General features: G+C 39.3%; 1 protein-coding gene and 1 long non-coding RNA gene across 2 annotated transcripts in view; one reads left to right on the top strand and one right to left on the bottom strand.

Annotated features, from left to right (window-relative positions):
* Positions 1–18,854, top strand: part of LOC134747790 (uncharacterized) — a 302,451-nt gene that overhangs the window by 88,409 nt on the left and 195,188 nt on the right. The gene's annotated exons all lie outside the window — the stretch shown is intronic.
* LOC134747766 (uncharacterized) lies at positions 1,730–18,780 on the bottom strand. The gene is made up of 10 exons (XM_063682402.1): positions 18,640–18,780; positions 18,069–18,274; positions 14,613–14,720; positions 13,971–14,073; positions 11,134–11,490; positions 10,075–10,260; positions 8,448–8,566; positions 7,158–7,322; positions 4,675–4,842; positions 1,730–3,849 (listed from the first exon to the last, which is right to left on the bottom strand). Exons 2-10 carry the CDS (start codon positions 18,261–18,263, stop codon positions 3,559–3,561), a joined length of 1,692 nt encoding a protein of 563 aa, XP_063538472.1. The 5' UTR covers positions 18,264–18,274; positions 18,640–18,780; the 3' UTR covers positions 1,730–3,558.

Raw genomic sequence — 18,854 nt, 5'->3', positions numbered from 1 at the left:
CCTCGTGGGTCTCATCATCAGAACTCGAGCTTGACAAAAATATGTCTTAAAAACTTAAGTTGCTTAACAAACATAAAGAAGAGGACAAATCGCTAAACGTAAACTATGCGTCATTAAAGAGTTCCATTCTGATCATCATCAGCAGTTCCACTTAATCAAATGTCACTTTTTAAAATGGAAATGCTGGATTTGTTGATAAAAATACAAAAATCACTATATGTATGCCTTTCACATTTGAGGAATTCCCTCGATTCCTCATGGATCCCATCATCAGAATTCGAGCTTGACAAAAATGTTTCTTGAAAACCTAACTTGCTTAACAAACATAACGAAGAGGACAAATCGCCAAACGTGAACTATGCGACATTGAAGAGTTCCATTCTGATCATCATCAGCAGTTCCACTTCATCAAATGTCACTTTTTAAAATGGAAATGCTGGATTTGTTGATAAAAATACAAAACTCACTATATGTATGCCTTTAACATTTGAGGAGTTCCCTCGATTCCTCATGGATCCCATCATCAGAACTGCTTTTTGACAAAAACGGGACCAATCTGTATGTATATACTTACAATAAAAAAAAGTATTTTCAAAATCCGTCCAGAAATGACGGTTATGGAGTAACAACATTAAAAAAAGAACAACCGAATTGAGAACCTCCTTTGAAATCTTGAAGTCGGTTAAATATTTAATTACGATCGTTGTTTTTAGAGTCCACCCAAATGGTAAAAACGGGACCCTATTACTAAGACTCCGCTGTCCGTCCGTCTGTCTGTCTATTTTTGGCAGTTTTGACTTAACTCACTATGAAACCAGAGACCCAAATTAATAGTATTTTATGCAATCGTGATATAATAGAGAGCTTTTCAGTCGAGTACCGTGTTTAAGCAACGAAGCTTGCTGAGTTGCTTAACTAAGGTACGAGATTGAAAAGCTTGATTATATCACTATTGTATACAATACTTTTTCTACGAGACAAAAAAATAATACTTTCAACTAGTAGAATCATACTACCAAACCAAACTAAAACCAAAACCAAAAGTACCTATACAGCTAAGATACGCGAGCTGCCGCAGCCCGCGATACCTTCATACTCGTGCGCGCCCCCGGCGGGTTGGTCAACGACACCTCCTCGTAACTCATGACGCCCTGGTACCTGCTCCGCGCTAAATTCAATTTTAAGACAGTTTTTTTCTCGATTTTGGCCACCGTAGCCTATGGAGACTAACAAGCAATGCTAAGCGGTTTTCGTAGGGTAATGGAATGTTGCTATATAAAGGGTGTCACATGCACGTTTCTGACTTATGAAGCAATTGTTTCTACTACAACATAAGATAAAATGTTTTTGTTGGCCAACCAATCACAAAGCAGTGCGACGCAGCAGCGTGTTTAAGTAGGCTAATTTGCTTTGAATCGAGTCTCCTTAAACAAGAAATATTTATCAAAATGTATGAAGTTCCATTTTCAAAATTTTTATAATTGACTAAACCGTATCGATAAAATTCTTGTGCTTGAGTCGGAAGTGCCATAGACTATACAACGTTGAAAAGAGTAAGGTTGTAGTATTGCGTGTGAAGTTGTAATACACAAATTATACTCGACGAGTAGAAAAAAAATAAAAAAAACATTTGTCATAATATTTTAATGGATATTTAAATCGTCTAGTAAGTAAATGTACATAAAAAGTTTATAAAATAGTAAATAACAGTATTAAGATTAGACTAGCTTATTTTATTGTATATATGACTAACAAGCTAGGTTTCTAATAATACAATATATGGAGAGTTAAAAGCGAATTATTAAGTCTTTATTGATTATGTTTTTATCTACTTGTATTTCAATGATAATTAACAAAATATTGCACAAGTCTGGTAATGTTTTCAACCAAAAGGTACCACATTGTCGCTTGTCGATAAGGTTGATTTCAAATTGAAGGAAATAGCGCCTTATTGACAACCGACAATAAGTACTCTTTTGGTTGAGAACGGCACAAATAATCACGACGATAATATGTGCTGTTTTCAATCAAAAGGTACCACATTGTCGCTTGCCATAAGGACGCTCTGACAGGTTATTCGTATAGATACAATCCAATTTCGTCCTTATGGAAAGCGACAATGTGGTACCTTTTGATTGAAAACGTCACATATATGAAACCATTTATATCAAACATATAAACAAAAATAATCACAAAAGTAAAAATTATCATAATTAATAACATAACCTTTTGGTGACATTGATAAAATAAAATTGATTAAAATTGGCCTTGTTTTTATCATATGATATTATTTACATTTTACGAGTAAGTCAATACATAACAATTTATAAAACAGTGAACACTTTTCAATTAATATATCTCAAGAATAAAACTTCATATAAATTTTGTTTACACCATTTCATTGGACCCTTGATTTGACCTTATTGCCTAAGATAATATACAGTAATTAATTAATTTGATTTTTGAGTATGAGGACATGACAATACTTTTTAGCTTTTTACAATTTTCGGATTGCATTTTACATGTACAATTCAGTCAACCTGGCTTACTAAAAAGGCTAGTGCTGCACTCTGGTGGCAGAACATTGCAGTAATAGCCTCTATTCATGTTATTCCTTAAACAATCATATATGTATAGAAATAGTCGTGTAAATACGTATCAGTCTTAAAATACTAGGATTCTTAATACTATACTTTTTCCAATACCCATACTTATGTCAATACTTTAACAAAATATCATAACATTTACGAGTAAGCATTATTAAGAAACAATTTAAAATCGAATGTATAAAATATCTGTGTACCTGTGTCTTGCGAACTACGCGCTGCGAGCGTAGCCGATAACACGTAGTTTCCGCTATGTAGCGGAAAGCGCTTAAGTGATTGAAAAGGACAGCGGGTACATAACACTTTGTAAAAATTATATTCAAATTGTATCATTTTTCCTTGAAATTAAGTATAAACACATCGCGAGGTGACAAAAATCTTCGAAAATAGCTAAAGCAAAGCAAAGATATGAACTGACGCACGATAGGCCTTCAAATGTGTCGTTTTCAAGCAAATGGTACCACATTGTCGCTTGCCATAAGAACGCTGTGACAGGTTATTCGTATAAGCAAAGATAGATATAACTCCGTAATAGATGGATACAGTCTAAGGAAAAAACGTGCCTCGAAAATCAAGAAACTTTGATTCTCGTTCAGAGGGCGCTACTAGTTTTGGCCAACTGTCGTATAGATGGCGTTGACGGTTTCGTTTGTTATTTAACAATTTTAACGCATATCAGTGACAGAGAACACGGGTCAAAATCATAAAAATAATTAATGCAAATAAAAAAATTATTTATCTATATTTAAATACATTTTATCGTATTTTTATAAATCTTCATTTTTAGTTTTAAAGTGTGTCGACAGATGGCAGTGAATTTAATGGGGTTACAAAATTTACTATGACAGTACCGCTCTAGTATAAGTTACTCTATGGTATAAGGATACAAGCAAATTTCGTCCTTATAGCAAGCGACAATGTGGTACCTTTTGCTTGAAAACGTCACAAATGGTTAACAGTACTTAGCCTTCAAATCCTTTCTCAAGATCTTACCAGCAGCATTCTTCGGTATAGCATCAATGCTCTGTACCTCCTTAATATGTTTGAACGATACTAGCTTACTGTTGACGAATTCCTTCAGTTCCTCAGGGGAGATGGTCTGGTTCGGTTGGGTTACTATAAAAGCTTTCGGAACTTCGCCCGTGTTCGGATCCGGGATGCCTAGGACGGCGCAGTCCGCGATTTTGGGGTTAGTTCGGATGATGGCTTCCAGTTCCGCGGGGGCTACTTGGAAACCTTTTACCTGGAATGAAAAATATTTTGTTAAATGTTTTTCTAAATCAACCTCCGAGGCCAAAGGAGTGTTTTAAGTTTAACTTGTGTATCGTGTGTGTGGAAAGGAGTGAAAGCAGGTTAACAAAGAGTGTATAAGGGAGAAGTAGAAGCGGGAGTTGGAAGGGGTAGACCTAGGCGGACTTTCTCTGGTCAGATCGGGGAAAATCCTGAACAAAGGCCAGGTCCAGAGCACCCTAAACCGGCGAGCGTGTATGAAGAATGTTATGAAAGTGAAGGAAGCGAAAGGTATGTCAGGATGGTAGCAAGTGGAAATCCGTGGTCTCTGCCTACCCCTCCGGGAAATAGGCGTGATTATATGTATGTATGTATCTGTAACATAGGTGGACTGTTGAAAATAGGCAACAAATACAAGCGCCTGCAGTTTTACCAGAGCAACACGACGCAAACAAAGCGTGAGAGTAAATCTCGACAATTAATACACGACACGCAACTTCATTTAAGTTTTTATTATACCTTTTTTTCCTCAAAATTCGTATTATTTAATTTTGGACAAGAAAATCAGAATTTAGTCCGTTTTTTCTTGAAAAATAAGTTTTTCAATTATATCAAATTAGGCAAGCAGAATTTATACGGATTCTATCTTGACTGTTGCGGAGATCAAGAGATGCCTTTGCCCAGACTAGGCTAGAAAAAAACATTGACCCTAAATATGCCCTATTTAAACTTTAATAAAAACTAGTCTTTGGTCTGATGGGTAGGAGCGACTTTTTCCAATGGGTCAAAATAAAATCGACCCAATGGATGGTTTGTTTTTAAATTTATTTTCACTCACCTTAATGAGCTCTTTCATCCTATCAGTCACGTACAGGTATTTCTTATCGTCGTACTTGCCGATGTCGCCGGTCTTGTACCAGCCGTCGTGGAACACCTCTCTGGTAGCTTCCTCGTCCCTGTAGTAGCCCTGCATCAGGTTGGGGCCGCGGTACCAGATTTCACCTTCCTGGAATAGGGAAAACATTATAATACTTTGTAGTGTAGCATAGCGATAGTATATAGATATAGATGTATTATGTAGCGGAGAGAGGAGTTAAGCCAGTTGTAGCCCTCACCTCAACTTGTGCGTTTTTTAGGGTTCCGTACCCAAAGGGTAAAAACTGGACCCTATTACTAAGACTCCGCTGTCTGTCTGTCCGTCTGTCCTATCCGTGATAGCTAGACAGTTGAAATTTTCACAGATGATGTATTTCTGTTGCCGCTATAACAAATACTAAAAACAGAATAAAATAAATATTTAAGGGGGGCTCCCATAATTACAACTGACGTGATTTTTTTGCCGTTTTTTGCGTTATGGTACGGAACCCTTCGTGCGCGAGTCAGACTCGCACTTGGCCGGTTTTTAATGTATACTTTTAAAACAAAATAAATTTGATTGTAGTATATTTTAGAAGAAGAAACACTTACATAGACTAAATAAAAAAGTTGTAATAGGCAGAGATATCTGATAGAGAAATACATTAAATTGAAACCGATCGCGATGCCGTTGGTCTCTCTCACACCTTGCTTTGACGGCAGTTATATTAACCATAATCTGATTTGTTAAGATGCTGGTAGACTTTTCGCTTTCGGCTGATGGCCGGTGGAGCCGGAAGGTTCTGGAGTGGCGTCCGCGTACCGGAAGACGAACTGCCGGTAGGCCTCCAACGAGATGGAGCGACGACCTGGTGAAGGTCGCGGGAATTCGGTGGATGCGAGCGGCACAGGATCGGTCGGAGTGGCGAGCCTTGGGGGAGGCCTATGTCCAGCAGTGGACGTCTATCGGCTGACATGATGATGATGATGAGACTGTTCGCCATTAGACCTTTGTCTCAGCGAATATCCGGTAATTTTTTGACAGAGCGCATTTCTCAACCGATCCTCGTGAACTTTTATGAGCAGATTCAATAATTTAAATTTTTTGTGGTCAAAACGGTGCCACTAGTTTTTTTAACTTTCCAGCAGTACCTCTTATAGATGGCACTATTGCCGCTAAATATTATTTGTATATTTTAGTTACACAAAGCTAAAATGCAATAGTTATTTACGATACAAGTGCGGAAAAGAGGAAATTCGAAACGAGTGGCGATAAATTAAAACACGACCGCAGGGAGTGTTTTAAATCGACATGAGTTGCGAATTACCTATCCGCACGTGTATCGTACAACGTTTTACAGTACATATGGCCCTTTAAACTTTCGACATATGCACGAAAAGTGCTCTTTTACGCACTAGTGCAAGAAAATAGCACCATATGTACTGTAAAATAGATAGCTCCACTACAATAATGTTGAGAATATATGGAGAATTTTTTTTTATACTACGTCGGTGGCAAACAAGCATACAGCCCGCCTGATGTTAAGCAGTCTCCGTAGCCTATGTACGCCTGCAACTCCAGAGGAGTTACATGCGCGTTGCCGACCCTAACACTCCTCTCCCTCGAGCTCTGGCAACCTTACTCACCGGCAGGAACACAACACTATGAGTAGGGTCTAGTGTTATTTGGCTGCGGTTTTCTGTAAGGTGGAGGTACCTCCCCAGTTGGGCTCTGCTCTAGATCTCGAATGACATCCGCTGTCCTGTGGATTTACGTCTTCTCTATTTACTAGACTGCTTTGACTGAAGTTTATTGTCAATCATACTCAAGCGATCTTGTAGTAGTCTTATCGCTTTAAGACCTTTGTCTAAAGCGACTATCGAGACAATTGCGACGTTTTCAACTTAAGGCGGTTCCCTAAGCCAGAAGGCGAAAAATCTCCTTATATGATCCTGTTTTTCTAAGAGGCGTTGATATTCGTAGACGTGGAAAAAATATATGTAGTTCTTGACTATATTATCTTTAATATCATAGCTTCCGATACACGAATTATGACACTTCGCTCCATACAATTAATTCCCAAAGTAACCTCTAACTCGGACTTTTAATCCAACTTTACTCGGTTATTTATTATGTGATACTATAAACAAAAAAAGAAGAAAAAACAATCTTAACTTAAATAATAATTTCATAGCTTTCGAATTTCGATATTGTAGGGTAACGTTTTTAAAATAAATAAAAATCGACAAAATTCGATCAAAATTGACACTTGGCGCGCATGATCTTTCCAGGTCTTTCTTGCGAAATGTGACAGAGACAGCGGCAAACCAATGGAACGGACTTAAAGGTACCACATTGTCGGTCGTCGATAACGTTAATTTCAAATTGAAGTTTTATGGAAATAGCGCTTTATTGATAACCGACAATAAGTATCCTTTTGATTGAAAATGACACAACTTGTGTACCTTTCCAGCAGGGAGTGCCTCTTGTGTCTGAATGTCCGCGATCTTGACTTGCGAGCTGGGGAACACGTGCCCGACGGACGCGTGGTTGGCGTCGGTGTTGAAACCGATCGAGACGCCGCCGTTGGTCTCTGTGAGACCGTAGCCTTGACGGAAGTTTATTTTCGGCTGAAACAAGATTTTAATTAGTGAGATGGTGGCGTAAATGACAATAATACAAAAAATGCTAGTAAAAAAAACAGTCACGACATTTGTTAAATTTTTCTATTGTCAAGTAGTACTGATAAATCCGCTAGGACGTTAGATGTCGAATACGAAAATAATAAGCGTTCTGGTAACAAAACTGATGCATGGAGTGTGAGCACTCTATGCTTAGGATTAGATTAAGAAAGCAACTGGAAAAGCGCTGCAAATGAAAGGAAAAATGATAATTAGTTTTGATTGTTTCATCATCATTAACTTAAGAGTTATTCCCTTGTCTGTGAAGTATGTTCCAGCTTTCCCTATCCTGCGCCAGCTCTTTGTTGTGTTTGATTGTTTAGTTTAGTTTATTTATTTCGCAATACAATGTTCGTTGTTAATATAAGAGAATATAATTAAGCAATTACTTGTCCTACATATCCTATATACAAAGAAAATAATTCAATTACAATTTAATGCTTGGGCAGTTATTTGTTTGTTCCACTCGCGGTGGAGACCACTGGGTGTTGGTGCTCGGAGGCACGGGCCTTCTTTAGGGAGCTCGGGAGTCTGCTGCGTGAGAGGGGTCTTGATCCCCGCTCCGGGTCATTCCTGGTGCAAAGGTTATCTGTTGCGGTTCAACGGGGAAACGCAGCGAGCGTGTTGGGAACTTTTGCGCCTGGAGTGACTCGGGGTGGGTTATTTGATTAGTGGTTAATTATGCTGCTTGTGCTTTTTTTATGTTCTGTTTTACTGTTCTCCTTTATATAGTCTCCATGTGCCTGACTTTAAACAATGTTAACATGGAGACTATATAAAGGAGCCAAATCTCTATGTATGAAAAGTGTCCATCAAAAAACAGTAATTAGGCGGCGCCACCATACACCGAAATACTACCAAAAACAACTTACGTAATTTGGTCGGGTTATTTGTTGGTTCATGTTATACTCATGTCCCAGAGCCTAACTAGCGCCACCGGGGAGATTAGGAACTGTTATTTAAAGCTGAAAGCGGTCACTTTTTCAACAATTCTGCCATAAGAGATTGGCATCCTTTCTATACAATCCATAAATGTCAAGTACAAAAAAAAAAAAATAATGTCGTGAAGCTCACGTTTTTGTTGAGGACGGCGGCGGCGTCGGCGTGGGACACGGGCGCGGCGCCGCTGACGACGCCGTACACGCTGCGCAGGTGCGCCGCCTGCACCGCCGGGTGCTTGCCCAGGAACACCACTGCAATTGCCATCATGACACGTGCTTCATTTTATAACTAAATCTACTAAAATAGATAGCAAATGAGCAATTAGCCTCATGCATGAAGTTTATATTTGAACGAAATATGTTTTATTCGGATGTTTGTTACCGTTATATCATGTTACAAATGCATTTCCGTTTTTAAATTACCATTTAATTACTTAAAATTATAAATAAAAAGTACAAAAATTTGCCCGCGAAAAGCTAGTGAGCGAAACGCTCGAAACGCCACGTGACGTCACGCGTTCGACAGATTAGTGTCATTAGTAGCAAACGTCAGTTGGGCCGCCCAACGTGTGACGTCATCACGCTCTGTCGAATTCGCGCCAAAAATTATGAGCGATTCCACCGCTCAAAAAATTTCAACATTTTAAATATTTTTTAATAAAATAATGTTAAGGTTTACAAAAGTATTTTTATCATTGCCGGTGTTCCAACGATATAAATTATGAATCCAAAAATAAAAATAAAATTCATGCATGGAGCTAATTTATCACAATAAGGTGATATCACCATGATGTCCACTGCTATCTGTGCTCAATAGGGATGTTGACATGAATCGCGAATATATAAAATTTTATGTTTTTACCATAGCAGAATTAGAATGCTGAAAATCATATTTTGTAAGTGTAAATATGCGTAATTAATTAAAAAGAATTAAAAATATTTAAAATAATGCCCAGCATCACGTGACTGCAAACGCAAATCGGAGCGCGTGACGTCACGGTGTCAGAAACACGCACAGACAAGTTGTCAAACCTGGTGGTCCTCTGGCACCGACAGTCGGTTGTTTATCACCTCGTTACGTCATCCAGATCACGTGACAGCTTGGAGCGTTTTTACGCGAAATAATCACTAAACTAATTAACAGATAGAGTTTTGATAAGTCTAGTGAAACTAATTAACGTCGATATTTTATTAAAAATTTAAAAAAATACGTGTCTATCTATAAAATGAAAACAGTTCTAAAAAAAATAGTCAACATCCCTATTGTGCAAGTTGCGTCATCATCATCATCATTAATTTAAGAGCCCTTGTCGGTGGAGCAATTTCCATGTATCTCTTTCCTGAGCCTTTCGTTTGACCGCCTGATACGACACGACGTTTATCTTTTCCTTTAGTTGGTCCATGTATGTTCTTCTTGGTCTCCCTCAAGTTTCTAAAAAATTGGAAAAGTTCTCGGACAGGAAAATTTCACAGGAAACAAAGGAAACTTTCATTTTGGTAATGAAAATTCTCGATTACCATACCCAGCAGCCCAGCACATTAGCCTGTGGCTTGACGAGGGTCTACACTTCTACAGGAACAGCTCCGGCTTGAGGAATGGCATGGTCACCAGCTTCACGCTCACGCCGAGGATCTGGTTCATCTTACCCATGGGCGCGATGAACAGCACATTGGCCCAGCTTGACGAAGACCTGCAGGAACGGCTCCTGGAAGTACGGCATGGTTACCAGCTTCACGCCGATACATCTGGTTCATCTTACCCATGGGCGGCACGAGGAACAGCACATTAGCCTGGTACTTGACGAGGGTCTGCAGGAACAGCTCCGGCTTGAAGTACGGCATGGTGACCAGCTTTACGCCGAGGTACATCTGGTTCACCATGAGCGCATTGAAGCCGAAGATGTGGAAGAAAGGCAAGATGGCTGGCAGCACAGCCTGGTGGGTTTCTGGAAGTAGAAGCGAACTTGAACCTTCTGTCCCGATGTCCTAAAAGGATGTCCTAAACTATCGTGAGACATACTAACTAACTTAGCGGTTTCACTCACGTGTAGGCTTTCCGAAACATGTCGCGCGAGTGACTAAAAATACGTGAGTGAAACCGCTAAGTTAGCTGAATTCAAATCGATTTCGAACTACAATGGAATAAAAAAAAGGGTTTCAAATTCAAAACTGCAAAAAATACTCAGGAACTTAGCTTACAAGTCTCAATTTTACACGTCATTACCTATTTGATTGGTCGAGCAAGTGTCAATCGCATCAATGTTGCCAGTTTACATCATCACACTGCTAGAATGAGTTTCGTCGCGCGCGACTCATACATCTTGCGCGACTTCAAGTATGGACTCGCGCGCGAGAACGTAAGTCATGCTAGCCGGTCTGTTATCCTTAATGTATTAAATACTTATAAGTAGAGTGTGAGGAAACCGGCCTAATCCTAATAAAACCCCTTCAGGATTGGAAGGTCAGAAAGCAGTCGTTTTCCTACAAATATTTTCCTTACATATCATATATCATTTATTTATTGTATTGTCATGTACATAATAGGCGTTACATTATATGGGGCATTTTCTATGAAAAGGGACCTTATTGTCGATGGCGCTTACGCGGCATCGCGCGCGGCATTGTATTTATATCGGAGCATCGTTTATAATGGCGTAAGCGCCATCGACAATAAGGTCCCTTTTCATAGAAAATACCACATATAAAGTCAGATCATTACACCCTGTAAGCACACAATAATAATATTACATATCAGTCCATGGTCAGAAAGCAGTCGCTTTCCTACAAATATTTTCCTTACATATCAGGATATCACTTACCAGAAGTCTCCTCAATAACAATAATCTCTGGATCAGCTATCTGCTGATTCATGGCCACCACACTCCTATGATTCAAAACCACACCCTTCGGAAATCCAGTAGTCCCGCTAGAAAACGGTAAAATCGCCACATCATCTGCCCCCCTCTTCACCGACTTCAAACAGTCCGTACATAGGTTAAAATCTTCAGCGAATTCGGCGAATTTTATCGCCCCTTCTGGTAAGTTGTCGTTGTCGACTAGGATTACAGGAATGTCTTTCTTAAGGATGTTTAGGGCCTCTTTTATGTTGGCGTAGGAGAATTTAGAGGCGATTATCGCTTGGCAGTCGATTTTGGCTAGCTGGTGTTGCAGCTCGTCTGAAATAATAAAAGAAATATTTTAATCGTCCCTCAAAAAAAAACGTCCTTCAAAATTTTTTGACATATGCTGTTTTGCTGTGCAATCAGTTTTTTTGCTGTGCTAGTTTTCAGGTTAGGTTGGAAGCCATAAAATAAAATATTTTTTAAAAATCAATTTTTATATAATTGATATATAAGTATAGCGTTGTGAGTTGGACCTAATTTCGTTGCTTTAAGGAGATTCCATGCCCCAATGACCTTCGATTTGAATCCCTTCGTTTTCTAATGTTTTTTGTAGCTTATCATATTATAGCAACGGATTTTAGCAATATAGTATCCCATATTTACTTCAAAGTTCATTGTTTTCCAAATATTTGGCATCAAAGTTGAACAATTTTAGGCCAAAAAACTGGTTTTCTGGCCATAACTTTTGTGTTAATTAGTTTAAAATTAAAACCTTAGACAAATTTTTAGAGACGTCTAAGACGAACCCAAATATGTAGATTTCGTATAAGTAAGATCTTTCACAGCAATCAAGATACGAAAAAAGTGTTTTTTTAGACAATGTTTAAAACAATCATAAATAAATAAGTATTCATTTTTTTCACAATCCGGTAGACAAAAATGGAGATAAAAGATTGAAGAACCGATAGCCGCTTGTCTTATAATTCTATATGGAGTGCAAAAGTAGGAGATACGATTCAAAACTTGTCAAAAATCGATGAAAACCTCAGGTAGCCCCTTAACCTCTTAACTCCTTTAAAAAAGACGTCTGCCTTCATAGAAATTAAGATGTTGCTTCTAACGTTCCGAGCAGCGCGCAAGAATACTCAGGGAGGTAGGGCAAGATAATACTGTAATAACCGCATTCATAGAATACTCACGAGCAGTGTAGGCAGGATTCATGAGACTGGCTATGCAGCCTGCTTCTAACGTTCCGAGCAGGCAAGGATACTCGGGTAGGTTCGGCATTATCTGTGATAACTGCGTTCAAGAACACTCACGAGCAGTGTAGACAGGATTCATGAGACTGGCTATGCAGCCTGCTTCTAACGTTCCGAGCAGGCAAGGATACTCGGGTAGGTTCGGCATTATCTGTGATAACCGCATTTAAAGAATACTCACGAGAAGTGTAGGCAGGATTCATGAGACTGGCTATGCAGCCTGCTTCTAACGTTCCGAGCAGGCAAGGATACTCGGGTAGGTTCGGCATTATCTGTGATAACTGCGTTCAAGAACACTCACGAGCAGTGTAAACAGGATTCATGAGACTGGCTATGCAGCCTGCTTCTAACGTTCCGAGCAGGCAAGGATACTCGGGTAGGTTCGGCATTATATGTGATAACTGCGTTCAAGAATACTCACGAGCAGTGTAGGCAGGATTCATGAGACTGGCTATGCAGGATTCATGAGACTGATGGCTATGCAGGATTCATGAGACTGGCTATGCAGCCTGCTTCTAACGTTCCGAGCAGGCAAGGATACTCGGGTAGGTTCGGCATTATATGTGATAACTGCGTTCAAGAATACTCACGAGCAGTGTAGGCAGGATTCATGAGACTGGCTATGCAGCCTGCTTCTAACGTTCCGAGCAGGCAAGGATACTCGGATAGGTTCGGCATTATATGTGATAACTGCGTTCAAGAATACTCACGAGCAGTGTAGGCAGGATTCATGAGACTGGCTATGCAGCCTGCTTCTAACGTTCCGAGCAGGCAAGGATACTCGGGTAGGTTGGGCATTATACTGTGATAACCGCATTTAAAGAATACTCACGAGAAGTGTAGGCAGGATTCATGAGACTGGCTATGCAGCCTGCTTCTAACGTTCCGAGCAGGCAAGGATACTCGGGTAGGTTCGGCATTATCTGTGATAACTGCGTTCAAGAACACTCACGAGCAGTGTAGACAGGATTCATGAGACTGGCTATGCAGCCTGCTTCTAACGTTCCGAGCAGGCAAGGATACTCGGGTAGGTTCGGCATTATATGTGATAACTGCGTTCAAGAATACTCACGAGCAGTGTAGGCAGGATTCATGAGACTGGCTATGCAGCCTGCTTCTAACGTTCCGAGCAGGCAAGGATACTCGGATAGGTTCGGCATTATATGTGATAACTGCGTTCAAGAATACTCACGAGCAGTGTAGGCAGGATTCATGAGACTGGCTATGCAGCCTGCTTCTAACGTTCCGAGCAGGCAAGGATACTCGGGTAGGTTGGGCATTATACTGTGATAACCGCATTTAAAGAATACTCACGAGAAGTGTAGGCAGGATTCATGAGACTGGCTATGCAGCCTGCTTCTAACGTTCCGAGCAGGCAAGGATACTCGGGTAGGTTTGGCATTATCTGTGATAACTGCGTTCAAGAATACTCACGAGCAGTGTAGGCAGGATTCATGAGACTGGCTATGCAGCCTGCTTCTAACGTTCCGAGCAGGCAAGGATACTCGGGTAGGTTCGGCATTATATGTGATAACTGCGTTCAAGAATACTCACGAGCAGTGTAGGCAGGATTCATGAGACTGGCTATGCAGCCTGCTTCTAACGTTCCGAGCAGTGCACAGGGATACTCGGGGAGATTCGGCAGGATTATCGCCACCTTTAGAACAATTAAGCAACACTAAATATACAAAAACCGCAAAAGACGGGGCGTGAAGGAATATAGAAGGGAACAAAACAAATGGCGCGCCGTGTGAAACTTGCGACGGAAAATATGAAATAGATAGATAGATAAACCATTTATTCGTTTGCCAAAATACACACATATAAAAGAGAAACAGGAGAGATACAAAAAGCAACATTAAGATAAAAAACAAAACTTAAAAAATAAACTGTAGGATTGCTGTGTGCGTTGCAGCAAAACAAAAGGGTTCTGGCTCAGTTATACGCTCTACTCTTTCGAGCGAAGCACTGGTAATTCTGCTAGAACCCACTAACAGACTATCAATGTAAAAAAATAATAATGTTATAATAGTAGATATGGCCATCGCACGGGTTTTTACCTTCTATTTCAATTAGGTACTCTGAAAATCTTCAAATCCTTTGGCTATTTCATACTTGAAACTAAAACTTTTACACGTTATATTCTGTATGAAAACTACAATTTTGTGTCTTACAAGTTTAGTATCGAAAACAAACCTTGTCATTGTTCTTCAACTTCAACTTGGTTCGGAGTGAGGCCGCGAAAGCGATGGACATCCTGTGTGTTTGCGCGTACGTGTAGCCATGGCCTGTCACTGCACACACCTGTAAACAACGCGTCTTCTATAATATATGTGACGTTTTCAATGAAAAGGTACCACTTTGTCGCTTACCATAAGGACGAAAATTGTCAGCGCGTCCTTATGGCAAGCGACAATGTGGTACCTGCTTGAAAACGACACATATATACATCTTATAAAACAAAGTCCCCCGCGTCTGTCTGTATGCATGTATGTTCGCGAAAAACTCAAAAACTACTAAACGGATTTTCATGCGGTTTTCACCTGTCAATAGAGTGATTCTTGAGGAAGGTTTAGGTGTATACTTTGTTAAGGTTTACCGGTGCGAAGCCGGGGCGGGTCGCTATTATTCGGGTCGGGTTTATCAATCAATTTTAGGACCGTACGGATCATACACATTTGATAGTATGTTTAAGAGGAAAGGGGACTCCATACACACGTAGTCTCAATTTTCTCTCTGATATTAATACTATATAGTGTGACATAAAATAGTAGAGATTAAATAAAATGGAACTAAATATAGCGGCAACAGAAATACATCGTCTGTGAAAATTTTAACTGTTTAGCTATCACGGTTGATGAGATACAGCCTGGTGACAGACGGACAGACAGACAGACAGACAGACAGACAGACAGCGGAGTCTTAGTAATAGGGTCACGTTTTTACCCTTTGGGTACGGAACCCTAAAAAATTCAATGATTACTAAATCGTTGCCATGTTTAAGCACTTTACGTCAAAAATGCCACAGTTACGTAGGAACTTAGGAAGTGGCGCCCTCAATAATTTTCATACAATTTCTTGTCGGACTATACTCAAGTTTCACTTCGTCCGACCAAATCGAGTCTCATCCACGAATTTCCGTTTCCCGTCCCCTGCAATAATGTACTATTCCTGTCCCTTATAGTTCAGTAGTAAAAGTTTGCTTACTTAATAGTACATTGTGTAATAGATGTCATATATTAAAGAAAAAGTGACGAAGCCCTCCAGTGGTGAAGGCCTGTTCATAGATGGCAGCACCAGTCTCTCTCGCTACAACGTAAATCCGTAAGGAGTTCGTTTAGGAGGTGCAAGCGCGCACTGCTTGCCCTTAGAGCTGGTCAAAGACGCCTAGTCTTACTAAGATGGCATATAGTCGAGAAATTCGGACGGGCACCGTCGTGGCGGGGTGGCCTAGGGGTTCATGGCGTTAGCCGCGATAGCTAAAGACGCCGGTTCGAATCCGGCCTTCACCACTGGAGGGCTTCGTCACTTTTTCTTTAATATATGACATCTATTACAGTTTTTAATTTATATATAGTAGTGTGAGTGTGACTACTTAAAAAAAAACACAAATCAAAATATTTAATAAAATAATTTGATTTGTTCCCAAACTTGTTAGTACATTGTGTTAAACAAGTGTGAATTGAAGCCCGAAGTCGAAGGCGAGGGCTTAATTAACACGAGTTCGTGATTCCTGTACCGCCTGTTGCACACACAATGTTTTTCATCACACTTGTCTTATGAGGAAATAGTTATTTGTGCAACAAGAGAGGAAAGTTGGTTTTTCTTGCGAGTGTTTATTTTGAGTCCCGAAAAAGCGAAAGATGCTATAATTGAATCACGAGCGAAGCGAGTGATTCTAAGGTAAAATCTTGAGCGTAGCGAGGGACTCAAAAACACGAGATGTAAAATAACTTTGCTCTCGTGTTGCACACATAATTTTTCACCTCAGTAGTGAGAACATATTAAAGGTTAAAATGTATTTCGAATTACACAGAATAAACAAAAAAAAAGTATTATAATATGTACGATACGATAAGATACGAGACGAGACGAGACCGGACCGGACCGGACCGTACCGTCCCGGACTGTACCGTACCGTACCGTACCGTACCATACCATAAAAAAATGTAATAAAAGTATGAAGTTCATGGCCTTCACTAAATTAAAAAGCTACATTGTTTCACTCCCTGGAGTGAGGAAAGTCGCACTTTCCTCACTCCAGGGAGTGACGAAAGCAGGCTTGTTCGAGCTGCTGAGGTGAAAAAAAAATTACCTATTTAAAGTTACTGCAGTAATAAGCAATTTAAAGTTACTCACAATCTGAAAGTAGGTATTAAATATGCAAAAGGTGACTTCAACAAAACAACATTTACATATTTGACATTCTTGACATTTGACATTTCAGCCGGGCTAGCACATGATTGGCGCGGGAGTATCTCGCCGCGACATAGACTACCCGTCCCCCTTTAATTCATACAGTTAGTAAAAGAAGGATAGTCTATCTCGCGGCGACATACTGTCGCGTCAATCATGTGCTCGGCCTACAGCACCTCTCATTTTATGTTAATAATTGTTATTCACTGCAAAACTTTTAATTTCAAGTTTTTATTTAAATCTACTTAAAATGAGTTGCTATGTGACAGTTATGAATAAAATCTAATCATCAACAGATTTCTACTTAGATAAACCAGATAAACTGATTATATTAACTACTCATATTGTTGCAAATAAAACTTTGTTTCAAGAGAATATGGTTCAAAATCAAATAAACAACAATTCTGTTGTATTTGTTTGTGAAGTCGAGAGGTGTCATGAACAATAGAATGTAAATGTATTGTTTATTATGTATTAAAAAGTGAACACTATGGATCAATGCAGATCTGAAATAAACGATTTTTATTTTTTTATGGGCCTAGGGCACAGAATAAATAATAGCACTACCGTACAGAAAGGAAACTTCCTACAAAACCGAAGTTTGACAGCGGTTCAGGGACGAATCATGCTAACCCTTTCTAATATATGCCACTATCCCTTTGGGCTGTTTAGGGTTGTCAAAATTTAAGTCATTATCTTATCTGTGGTTGTGCACGCAAAGGGACTTCAAATGGTGCAACTCTAATATTTGCTCAGTGCAATGCTGAGCCGAACGGAGCCGAGAATTCCCGAAAGGAGGAGTTTCGGACCCCTGCCTAGGGTAACAATTTACAACTTGTAAGGTAAGGGTTCCGTTTTTTCCTTTTGAGGTACGGAACCCTAAAAATAGATCGAAGGAATGTAGTTTGGGAGGCTAAGTAGCAATCAACTATCTAACTTTTAACATTTTCAAGCTCCTGGGCTTTAAAGGATGTAAGCAGTAACACTAAAATGTGGATGTATGAAAAATAAAGTTTTTTGTAAGAATTTCAATACTATAAATTAATTTTAATAACAAAACTTCCGCGAGACAGATAATTAAATATATTAATAACGGGTCACTCATGTATTTGCCCGGTCCGCACGGGCCGTCCGTCAACGCAAGCTCCTGATGACACTCCTATACCCCACTCTAAAAACTTGTAAAACATATTATATGAAGAATCAGAAAGAGGCACAAAATCAGATCATACTCACAGTTGCAGTCTTATCTGGCCATCTGTCCAAGTTTTGCCAAACAAACTCGGGGACGGTATAATTCACTTTAGGAATGTCTTTGAAAACTGACGTTAAAATATTCTTCTCCAAAGTGCTATTATTACGAATAGCAAGCTTTAAAGCTGGAATGCTCAACCTCCTTGCTGCATGGTAGGCTGACTTTCTCATAGCCATACTTAAAAAAACTGAAAAAAAAAAGTTTAAGAATATGGTTGTGCTGTGAATATAGATTACAAATTACAACCAAAGTAACATAGTAAGAACGATTTTATTTCGTTAACTGTGTAAGAGGTAATAAAATTACATACAAAGTAAAAACTTTAACACCATTGAAGGCCAAGTGGTAAATCAATTTGGAATTTTATTACCTACTTAGAATACTGAATGGACTTCACATTCTAACCAATTAACACTAATTAGCAACTACGGTTACACAACTCGTATTTAATTGATTCGTGATAAATTAGGAAATTAAGAATCACGGCGTAACTTTATAAATACCAAAAACACTTGTTGTTTAAATTTGGAACACTAATTTTCTCATACGTACCACAACTACAACACTATTGACTAATGTCTTGTTTCAACTAAACTGGTATTGGAAATTGGAATGATTGCAATAATGTGTGATACTATATGAGTGGACTTTGTAACTAGTCGACGAGTTTACAATTTTTTGTACACAGTACCGTGACAGTTCTTTCACAACAAACATCGACGACCAAGTAACACTCATCTGACATCTGTCAAACTCGCACATCGAGG

The sequence above is a fragment of the Cydia strobilella genome, chromosome 15 (assembly GCF_947568885.1).
Source record: "Cydia strobilella chromosome 15, ilCydStro3.1, whole genome shotgun sequence".
Lineage (NCBI taxonomy): Eukaryota > Metazoa > Arthropoda > Insecta > Lepidoptera > Tortricidae > Cydia > Cydia strobilella.
This window is presented reverse-complemented; position numbering and strand designations above follow the sequence as displayed.